General features: G+C 34.3%; 1 protein-coding gene across 1 annotated transcript; it reads right to left on the reverse strand.

The window, feature by feature from the left end:
• Positions 1–310: 310 nt before the first annotated feature.
• LOC100367902 (translocon-associated protein subunit beta-like) lies at positions 311–11,770 on the reverse strand. Its single transcript, XM_002740477.4, has 5 exons — positions 11,703–11,770; positions 8,304–8,464; positions 3,507–3,714; positions 1,034–1,111; positions 311–487 (listed from the first exon to the last, which is right to left on the reverse strand). The coding sequence occupies exons 1-5, from the start codon at positions 11,703–11,705 to the stop codon at positions 368–370; spliced, it is 570 nt and encodes a 189-aa protein (XP_002740523.1). The 5' UTR covers positions 11,706–11,770; the 3' UTR covers positions 311–367.
• Positions 11,771–11,822: the final 52 nt, after the last annotated feature.

Here is an 11,822-nt window from a genome sequence, read left to right on the forward strand (position 1 = left end):
TTAAAAAAACTTGGCAAGAAACAAATTGTTCTCTAATTGGTCTGACTGTTAGGATTGGAGAGCCAATCAATCAGGCACATTTTTGCAAGAAAACTTTCTCAACTTTTCTCTTTATTTAGTTTCAAGCCATATTCAAGATGGCTGCCCCTCATATAGTAAATACAGGTAAATTAATTGCATTTATTTCATTATCACTTGTATGCCAGCTCACTATGTACATGACAGACAGTTTCACATCAGTATTTTATTTCACTGTCACTAAGGTCAAACTTTCATACACTTTGCAACACAACTGAAAACAATAGACAAATTGTTTTAAGTTATTTTTTTAAACTTTATTGCAAATCCACATGACAAAAAAAAAATATTAATGTTTTTTGGATTTCTTTTCAACTGGTTTCTCATATTTTGATTTACTACGATACCACAACATAAATGGAATGCCAATTGAAGGTAAAGTCATGACAGCAAACGCCAACCAATCCATCTGTAATCAAAACATATTGAACTATGGTTAGCTAATATAAAAAGGTTCTTTTATTCTAGAAATCCATGGTGATATAACTGCTTTTATTATAATCTATTCTGTGTATTGCAGATATATTTGTTTTTGTTTTTTTGTTATGTACATAAATAATTTTTTTTGCACTATTGTCAGTTATGAGAAAATCAGTGCGAATCCACACTCTCAATATGTAATTTCCCGTTTACTGCGAGATTTCGCATAAGCCGAAAAAATAAAATGACTTAATATTGTACTTCCAATTTTTTTTTACAGTTCAATGTCAGAATATTGCATTGAGATATCCTAACTTCATCGACATTGACTATCATCAAATGCGTAAAGCACAATATTAACCATTAAAATACCCTCAAATTGTTTCATATTTGTTGAATCCCACATACAGTTTTGACACCAATGACCTTGCTATGACCTTTCTTTGTACTGTTGTTATGTTCTATTTCATGCATAACTCGGATCTAGCAGGGAAAAGAATCGTCCATTGTGAAATGTCATGACAATAATACTTACATAATGAGGGGAAAATTTCCTATCATATTCTCTTAGTGACATGATACCTCCTTCACCTGGTGCACTGGTGTAACCAAACTGAACAAATAAACAATATATAGTAGTATTTATTAGTATAACAGTACATCTCATCAATATTGGTTAGGGGAGAGTAGGAAATCAAACGGGCGGTGCACCACGGTCATTACCGCGGTGGTGGTGGGTGCTCGCCGGTCGACCGCATTTTATGCAAATTTATGCATAGATTCCATGACGCCGACTGACCGCGGTCTTCCGCGGTGGGCTCGCACAGCAATTCACACTTATTGTCAAGACCATTTATGAACACAAAGATTAGGGAAATTAAAAGGATCACAAAGTTCTAATGAAAAATTAAACCTATTTGGCTGAGCCAAAAGCTAGGAAACTAGTCTATAATAGTTGACATTATTTTATTTGCCTGAGCCTTGGAATAAAATCACAAAACGATCCAGAAAGACGTAGAGATCAACATAATATAAAATATGATTATTTTGTGAATATATATCATGCATGGTCTCAGAAAATGTTTAGAAAGATTAATGTTTCGCGTAGACCAAATATAATCACGCATAAGTATAAATTCAAAGTGTTTTAATACATTGGTGAGAGGTCGCATTTACGTGAACAAGAACATGCACTAAGAAGGAAAAGCAAGCCAAAGTTGAAACGGGGTGTATCATGGACTTGGTACAACATGCGCTGCGACAATTGAGTGATCGTCGACATCATTTTGGGACACAATTGAACTTCAAGTACTTCTTTGCGAAACTTGCTGCGCGACGATGCTGACATCAAGTGTGTGTTGACCGAAGTTTGACCCCAAGTCACACACTGAACTGGTGCGTTACCTTAGCAACCCTTTTCTTTCTTGGTCCGCGTTTCGATCTCGTAAATTTGTTATTATATCCGGCGATACTGTAATAACACAACTTGTATCCAACTCTGTATTGGCTTTGAATATTTCAACATCGTTTACTTAGTGTGCTGCTTTTCTAATAACGCAAATATGTTTACAGTATTGCACGGGCTCTAAATATTTCAACTTTGCAATGTATAATAATTACGCAAACTAAGTTATTTTTATTATTGTTGGGACACTAACCCGGGCTATTGGGTCTGTGAATATTTAAATATTACTGACTTGATAATGCGTTGCATTCGTAATTATTACGCAAATATAAACATGGGCGCATTTAAATCATTGAAAAAGATAGTCAGGTCCCGGAGTCAGGTGTCTAATGAAAGTCGAGAAAATATTTTAAATACTTGTGACTCATCGGAGAATTATTTTATTTGAAATAAAGTGAATATGTCATATTAACCATATAATAACATAAAATATCATGCGTAATGTAAAATTTTTCTATAATAAACTCACAGCGCACTTCGATCGCATTATTCGCGTACATTTTGACTGAACTCAAATACCCACGTGTTTGAATTACGTGCGGCAATGGGCAATGACCTCAATGAGTTCACGCACTGACATTACAATTCAGGCCACCCAGTTTGACGCAAAACGATATAGTTACTTAACATTTGGCCAAAAAATCGGTAAACTCTCGCAAAGAGTTAACTGAAAGGCAACGTCGTTTTTGACCAAAAAAAAAACATGTCAATACAAGATTTATGTGCAAGGTTAGATTTATAGAACGTACATGACCGCTCAACTCGCTATTTAAAACTTCGTAAATAACATTCTTTTCATGTGGTAGACTTTATTCAAGTGTAACAAACGTAAGTGAAATGTATGGACGAGTCATAATACTCGTACCTTCGAAAGCTACAACTTTTACTCTAGGAATTGGTGATAAATACATGCATAAAATACAACATTGTTTCACGCAACAACAATTCGTATACAGCATTGGACTTATGGATTTTTATATTAATAAAATACGTGGGCCGATAATATTACCATATGCTTAGTATTTCCATGCCAGCGATGCTCGTAACCTGCTCGATTTAAAAACAGCTATTTGAAACAAAGACTCATGGAATCACAAAGGAAACTGTTAAGTACGTATTTCACACCTTTCCTAAGACTGCGGTTGCAACCGGTACCGGTGGCCACCGTGGTAGAGACCCCTAATTATAAGCAGTCCGCGGCTCTCCCCGGTGTACCTCTGAGAGCCGCGGTGAACCGCCAGTTTGATTTCCTACTCTCCCCTTATCATGTGTACACTGTCCAAGTAATTTTGTGAATCTAACAATTATTTTACAAACTATAATTAGCATTTGTCATGTTTTTAAGATTGAGAACTGGTGAGAGATGTTATTTAACTATTGAAAAAAATGGCCACGGTGCGAGGCTTGAACGTGTGCAACACCATCACTATTGATTTAGATGTAAGAATCTACAATGAATAACTGTATGCCAAAAAAATCTATTTCCATGACCACAAGAGTCTAAACAAGTGCACCGACATCGTACGAAAATAAGCATTCTTACCTGTGGCTGTGCATCTTCTTGTGGTATATATGAAATAGTAGCTGCAGTGAAGTTAAAGAAACCAGCTTGGAGGGGTCGGACGATGACTGTATGGGAAACATTGCTTCCTGGCGCTAGACGATCCCATGTGACGACATATTTACCATGAACATTTTGAAAATCAGACGTGGGGAAAGTCTCGTCTCGTAGCTCCACTTTTAATGCAGCACTACAACAATGAAAAAGAACGATAATGATTGGATAACTGTGTATCTAATGTTTAACATATTTTTATGGGTATCGATGTCGATATATATTTTGATACTCAGAAAACTAGCACAGGTTTTTAAAGTCTATGAAAACCTATTGTTTACCTATGAAAACATCTATTGTAATTACATGTATTTACTCTAGACTCGTATCTCCAATACGCGCACATAAACCAAAAATTGCATTTGTTGTATACTTGATCATTGAAATATTTATATTATTATTTTGACCTCCATTATTCACATAAAAGCATGCATTTCTAATAAAGTAAATATGGTATTCACATTGAGTTAATTCCGCAGATTTTGCCATAGTAGGATCTATGATTTCACATATAAGCAAAAATAGTGAAATTATATCACAGGAATAATAACTTCTACAGCTATTGTGTGTGAATTTGCTTATTAGTAGTGCCAGGGTTATAGATGTCACAGTTCAAAACCTCAACCCAAATTGTAATGCATTATTGAAATAATTAATATTAAGATGAGTTTGAGCTAGGGGTTGGCTTAGCACTCAAATAGGAAAGGTATAGGTGATGTGCCACCTAAATTTAAAATGTCATATATTTCTTGCAAATCTCTAAACACTGGTCAGTTTGGTTTGTTCAGGCAAAATTTAGACAAAAATTACCAGAAATTATGCCAATTTTACTAAAATTTAATGTTTTGCCATGCAAAATAGCATTTATTATTTGGTCATTTTTCAAGCCAAAATCTCCCTAGAACAGGTTCACACCCAGTCAAACTGTGTATACCTACATTTATCATAGTTGTGCACATGTTGTATTCAATTCAACAGAGACCTATCAGACATTCTCACATGTTGTATTCAATTCAACAGAGACCTATCAGACATTCTCACATGTTGTATTCAATTCAACAGAGACCTATCAGACATTCTCACATGTTGTATTCAATTCAACAGAGACCTATCAGACATTCTCACATGTTGTATTCAATTCAACAGAGACCTATCAGACATTCTCACATGTTGTATTCAATTCAACAGAGACCTATCAGACATTCTCACATGTTGTATTCAATTCAACAGAGACCTATCAGACATTCTCACATGTTGTATTCAATTCAACAGAGACCTATCAGACATTCTCACATGTTGTATTCAATTCAACAGAGACCTATCAGACATTCTCACATGTTGTATTCAATTCAACAGAGACCTATCAGACATTCTCACATGTTGTATTCAATTCAACAGAGACCTATCAGACATTCTCACATGTTGTATTCAATTCAACAGAGACCTATCAGACATTCTCACATGTTGTATTCAATTCAACAGAGACCTATCAGACATTCTCACATGTTGTATTCAATTCAACAGAGACCTATCAGACATTCTCACATGTTGTATTCAATTCAACAGAGACCTATCAGACATTCTCACATGTTGTATTCAATTCAACAGAGACCTATCAGACATTCTCACATGTTGTATTCAATTCAACAGAGACCTATCAGACATTCTCACATGTTGTATTCAATTCAACAGAGACCTATCAGACATTCTCACATGTTGTATTCAATTCAACAGAGACCTATCAGACATTCTCACATGTTGTATTCAATTCAACAGAGACCTATCAGACATTCTCACATGTTGTATTCAATTCAACAGAGACCTATCAGACATTCTCACATGTTGTATTCAATTCAACAGAGACCTATCAGACATTCTCACATGTTGTATTCAATTCAACAGAGACCTATCAGACATTCTCACATGTTGTATTCAATTCAACAGAGACCTATCAGACATTCTCACATGTTGTATTCAATTCAACAGAGACCTATCAGACATTCTCACATGTTGTATTCAATTCAACAGAGACCTATCAGACATTCTCACATGTTGTATTCAATTCAACAGAGACCTATCAGACATTCTCACATGTTGTATTCAATTCAACAGAGACCTATCAGACATTCTCACATGTTGTATTCAATTCAACAGAGACCTATCAGACATTCTCACATGTTGTATTCAATTCAACAGAGACCTATCAGACATTCTCACATGTTGTATTCAATTCAACAGAGACCTATCAGACATTCTCACATGTTGTATTCAATTCAACAGAGACCTATCAGACATTCTCACATGTTGTATTCAATTCAACAGAGACCTATCAGACATTCTCACATGTTGTATTCAATTCAACAGAGACCTATCAGACATTCTCACATGTTGTATTCAATTCAACAGAGACCTATCAGACATTCTCACATGTTGTATTCAATTCAACAGAGACCTATCAGACATTCTCACATGTTGTATTCAATTCAACAGAGACCTATCAGACATTCTCACATGTTGTATTCAATTCAACAGAGACCTATCAGACATTCTCACATGTTGTATTCAATTCAACAGAGACCTATCAGACATTCTCACATGTTGTATTCAATTCAACAGAGACCTATCAGACATTCTCACATGTTGTATTCAATTCAACAGAGACCTATCAGACATTCTCACATGTTGTATTCAATTCAACAGAGACCTATCAGACATTCTCACATGTTGTATTCAATTCAACAGAGACCTATCAGACATTCTCACATGTTGTATTCAATTCAACAGAGACCTATCAGACATTCTCACATGTTGTATTCAATTCAACAGAGACCTATCAGACATTCTCACATGTTGTATTCAATTCAACAGAGACCTATCAGACATTCTCACATGTTGTATTCAATTCAACAGAGACCTATCAGACATTCTCACATGTTGTATTCAATTCAACAGAGACCTATCAGACATTCTCACATGTTGTATTCAATTCAACAGAGACCTATCAGACATTCTCACATGTTGTATTCAATTCAACAGAGACCTATCAGACATTCTCACATGTTGTATTCAATTCAACAGAGACCTATCAGACATTCTCACATGTTGTATTCAATTCAACAGAGACCTATCAGACATTCTCACATGTTGTATTCAATTCAACAGAGACCTATCAGACATTCTCACATGTTGTATTCAATTCAACAGAGACCTATCAGACATTCTCACATGTTGTATTCAATTCAACAGAGACCTATCAGACATTCTCACATGTTGTATTCAATTCAACAGAGACCTATCAGACATTCTCACATGTTGTATTCAATTCAACAGAGACCTATCAGACATTCTCACATGTTGTATTCAATTCAACAGAGACCTATCAGACATTCTCACATGTTGTATTCAATTCAACAGAGACCTATCAGACATTCTCACATGTTGTATTCAATTCAACAGAGACCTATCAGACATTCTCACATGTTGTATTCAATTCAACAGAGACCTATCAGACATTCTCACATGTGTAGCACTAATACCAGCATTCAGTTGTGTAAGACAGTGTGATTGGGATTTATTTTCTAGTCCTAGTCAAATAATAGCCTTTCGATATTTTTGCAACGTGATGTCAAGGAGAAAAACTGGTCTTCCATTAATTTTAATTTTAAGGACCAAGAGCCATCTTAGAAAACAGATGAGAAAAGTCACTGAAATTATCACAAGTTCACAATACATAAGCCAGATAATCATGTACAGATATAGATGCATTAAATTCTTATAAATGACACACTTATGAAAAATATATACATTAGGCCAGAAAAAATATCAATGTTTCTGATATCTTCGTCACAACTTTTTCAAAGTTTGAGTTAAATTAAATAAGAATTTATTTTGCAGCAAAAATCACCCATCTAAATACAATTTTATAGTAAAGTTATAACCACCCTTGACATCGCAAGTATCGATTTAAAAAACAAATTGACCAGAAACATTTTCCTTTTTTTTCTCACAGACCTCATCACTAGGGTTGTATACATGCATGCATACATACATAAAATAATATTGCAAGTAGATACATTATTCCCCAATGGTATAAAAAAAATAATTGGTGATGATTTGAGTGACAGGCTAAGGCATCAACTTATCATTTATCACCGTAAAATCTGTATTAGAAGCCGCATCTCTATTATAAGTCGCAACCATTCTTTTTGAAGAATTGAGAACCAAAAATTCACCATTTCTCATACGTGTAGATGCTCTAATAGAAGCCGCATCGCATCCCCTTTGTTGCATTTTGCCATTTTAATAGAAGCCGCAGCTTCTAATACAGATTTTACAGTACCATCCAAAGAGGCCAGCTTGCAATTCTTACTATTTGCTTCAATTTAACATTAGTGCCAATTTTGTGAGTTACATGTATGACATAGTTTTCTCTGTTATTTGAGATTATTTTCATTTCTTTTTTTACATTTTATTTTTTACCTTTCTCATTAAACCTTTGTAATATACGTCACTACGCAATTGTTTTATGTATTTATGTCAGAGTTTTTGAGTTTTAGTTTCTGTTTGGTTGAAATATTGGTAATAAAACACCTATCCATAGATTATGGGACTATCTATCTGTTACAACTCTATCAAATCCATGTCTGTTCACCTGGTGCATAATAACCATAGTTGGACTGAATCTAGCTATCATTTTAAATAATACGTCTGTCTTTATGTACAAACCTTGATCCAACATTATAAATGTTATAAGCTACAGTCAAATCTTTGCCTTCAACAAGCCATTGATTGAGGATATTTTTAGAAGCCAGGAGTCTTGCACCAGTATCTTCCGTTTGGCAAAAGCCGGCCAACAACAGTATACCAATAACAGCTGTGAATCGTAGCTGACAAAGAGAAAATAAAAACATTCAATAATGAGAATAAATATGTATAAATAGAGTCAAAAGTGTACAAGAAAACCATGAATTAAAGATCATGAATATATGCTGGAGATGATATAGGTCATAATCAAAGAAAGCTTAGAAAGAACTCCCATGTGCTGAGAGTATTGGAGACGCATTAAATATAATTTGAAATTACTTAGCTGAAAACTAATTATGCAAATCAGAAAATTAACATGAACAGATTTGATTGTAAAACTAATGAGGTCTGCGCAATGTAACAAAAACTCTATGTACCAAGTTTAATTGAAATGTGATTAGAACCAAAAAATTATGAATTATTATGCTAATTGGGGAAATAATACGAGTTTTACCCCAAACTAATTAGGTTTGTACATTGTCCTAGAGCATCTTTGTACTAAGTTTCATTAAAATGGAAATTAGTACTTTAGATATCAGTGTGAAAGCTTAAAATTGGTTAATTATGCAAATTAGGTGGTTAATATGCACAAATATTTACCAAAAACTAATTGGGTCTCTGCATAATTTTAGATTCATTAAAATGTGATGATTAGTACTTTTAATTTCAGTAGAAAACTGAAAATTAATTATGCAAATTAGGTAATTAATATGCACAATTATTTACCCTGAAACTAATCAGGTCTCTGCATAGTCCTAAAGGATCTATGTACCAAGTTTCATTGAAATGCAATGATTAGTACTTGAGACACCCGTGAAAAAGCTGAAAATTAACTAATTATGCAAATTAGGTGATTAATATGCACAAATATTTATCCGAAACAATCAATCTCTGCATAGTCCTTGAGTATGTAAGTACCAAGTTTCATTGAAATGTAATGCTCACTACTTATATCAAAAGCTGAAAATTAATTAATTATGCAAATTAGGTAATTATATGTACTGATATTACCATAAAAACTATCAGGTCTGTGCAGTGTCATATGACATCTATGTACCAAGTTTCATTGAAATGTGATGATTAGTACTTGAGATATCAGTGGAAAAACCGAAAATTGACTAATCATTATGCAAATTAGGTAATTAGTATCCATGGATTATTACCAAAAACTAATCAAAACATAGCATTAGTTCAGAAAATCTATGTACCAAGTTTCATCAAAATCCAATGAGTGGTTGTTTAGATATCAGTGGAACAGTCATGGAACCACTAAAAATAGCTATTTATCATGCAAATTAGGTAATTAATATGCACGGATTTTTACTAAAAACTAATCAAATCTGTGCATATGTTCAGAGCATCTATGTACCAAGTTTCATCAAAATCCAATGAGTGGTTCTTTAGATATCAGTGGAACAGTCATAGAACAGCTAAAAATTAGCTAATTATCATGCAAATTAGGTAATTAACAAGCATGGATTTTTACCAAAACCTAATCAAATCTGCGCATTGGCCCAGAGCATCTATGCACCAAGTTTCATCAAAAACCGATGTATGGTTCTTGGGATAGCAGTGGAACAGTCGGACACACATACACACATACACACACACACATACACACATACAGACACACTAACTGCAAAGACTCCCATTTTGTGCTTCGCACATGGGAGTCAAAAACATAATAAAACAATGTACAGGTACATATGAGTAATAGCAGCAGTTATTGCACAGCGTTATGCATGTATACATCTTGTGTAAAGAAAACTTTTCTTGTTTTATACACAAAATGTTATGCACTACATTGTAAGTTTATATGGGAATCATGAAACTAGTATCCAAACACATTAAAACAAGATGTTATTTTAGTGAAGTGTTTTAGAGTCATATTAATAATTTAAAAAAATGAATTCCATTCAAATAAATTTTACAATGATTTATTTCGATTGAATATCACATTCTGAATTTAATCGATCAGTACTATCCCATATATCGATGAAGGGTAACAATGTAACAATCTACTGTACACCATCGTACCGGCTAGCTGCGGTTCCGTAGCTCTTTGGTGCGACCTACAATCGAATTTCGCCCTAACAATTTCATTTGGACGTCTTTTTTTTAATTTTGTAGTTGTACGTCGAACATAGAGCTACGGGATCTATCACAGTTTAAAAACAGAAATCTGGCATACGTAAATTAAATCGCTTTTGCTTTCGATTACTATGGTGTGACGTACCTTTATTGTGAATTGATTGCTGGATGAATAACATACAAACTTTTGTTTGCAATTTGTGTTTATAAATAAGCAATAATTTGTGATATTTTACAATTACCGCGGAAACCAAGCAAATTACGAGAAAACGGCAGCCATTGACATCCCACACTCCCTAGCACAGAATAAATGTAATCTCGTTTGGCGGTCATGTGATACAGTGGTGGAAGAATAAAATTCACTCTTCCCGTTATTCTAATTGTTCCAAGAAAGCAATCACATACAGTATTTATAATTGTATGATTTTTGTTTAATAATAGAAACTAGTTGCATAAACACAATTTATCTACTGATTTCGGTCACGTGGTACAAAATTATAGGTCTCGCGTAATTTGCTATAAACTCTGGAATACAAAATGGCGTCTTTCGTCTTGTTATTTTTCTGCGACTCGGTGTACGGTAAATAAAGTCAATTTTTTATGACCACCGTCATCATTTCACAGCGCAAATAGGTTCTGGTCATTGTTTGGAAGTAAATAAACATAGTGAGTACTTTCGAAGGTCTTAAAATGTGATTTTCGCGACGACCAAATTTGGCATGTGGATTTTAACCGGTATTCAGTCGCACAAGGCCCCATAGCCCTATGGGCCGGCCAGAGTCAGTCACGTAAATAATGCGGTCGGCAACATAGGGCTATGATTCCACAGCTACGTACCGGCATGCCTGTATTATCGTAAAATAGCAACGCAAATTTTGTCATACCACGATCAACTATAACGTGAGCAATTGAACCGATAGTAAATATAAATTAAATTTAAAACACAATCCGACTTATACCTCTTCAGATTTCTGTTATTGGAAAAATAATAAATACAACCAGAAAAATGGTGACACGTAGTAAAGTCTTGATCAGGTCGATTTCTCGTATACCGCGTTTCACGATGATTTCGGCAATTTACCGGAAAACCAACCACTAATGAACAATGATTTTAACAATATTTTGTACTCTATGTAATAGTCAATCGATCGAAATCGTTTTACCAATAAAAAAACCAAACCATATGAAATACTTCGCGATAATCGACAGAGAACTTAAACAATGACTTACCATGTTTGCAGCTTTTGGGTCAAAGAGGACGAACCATATGTTGAAATCCGATTGGTCAAGTGAACCCACATGCTAGTCACCTGACATTTAAATACTGCCCTCAGTCAACAAAAAGAAAAA

Source organism: Saccoglossus kowalevskii, chromosome 13 (genome assembly GCF_978046115.1).
Source record: "Saccoglossus kowalevskii chromosome 13, keSacKowa6.1, whole genome shotgun sequence".
Classification (NCBI taxonomy): domain Eukaryota; kingdom Metazoa; phylum Hemichordata; class Enteropneusta; family Harrimaniidae; genus Saccoglossus; species Saccoglossus kowalevskii.

What these genes read in the sequence shown, in the direction of transcription:
- LOC100367902 (XM_002740477.4), bottom strand. An exon ending in AAGAAGATGCACAGCCACAG is followed by an intron (nt 1,112 to 3,506) that starts GTAAGAATGCTT and finishes TTATTTGTTCAG; the next exon opens with TTTGGTTACACCAGTGCACC. An exon ending in GGAAATTTTCCCCTCATTAT is followed by an intron (nt 488 to 1,033) that starts GTAAGTATTATT and finishes TTTTGATTACAG; the next exon opens with ATGGATTGGTTGGCGTTTGC.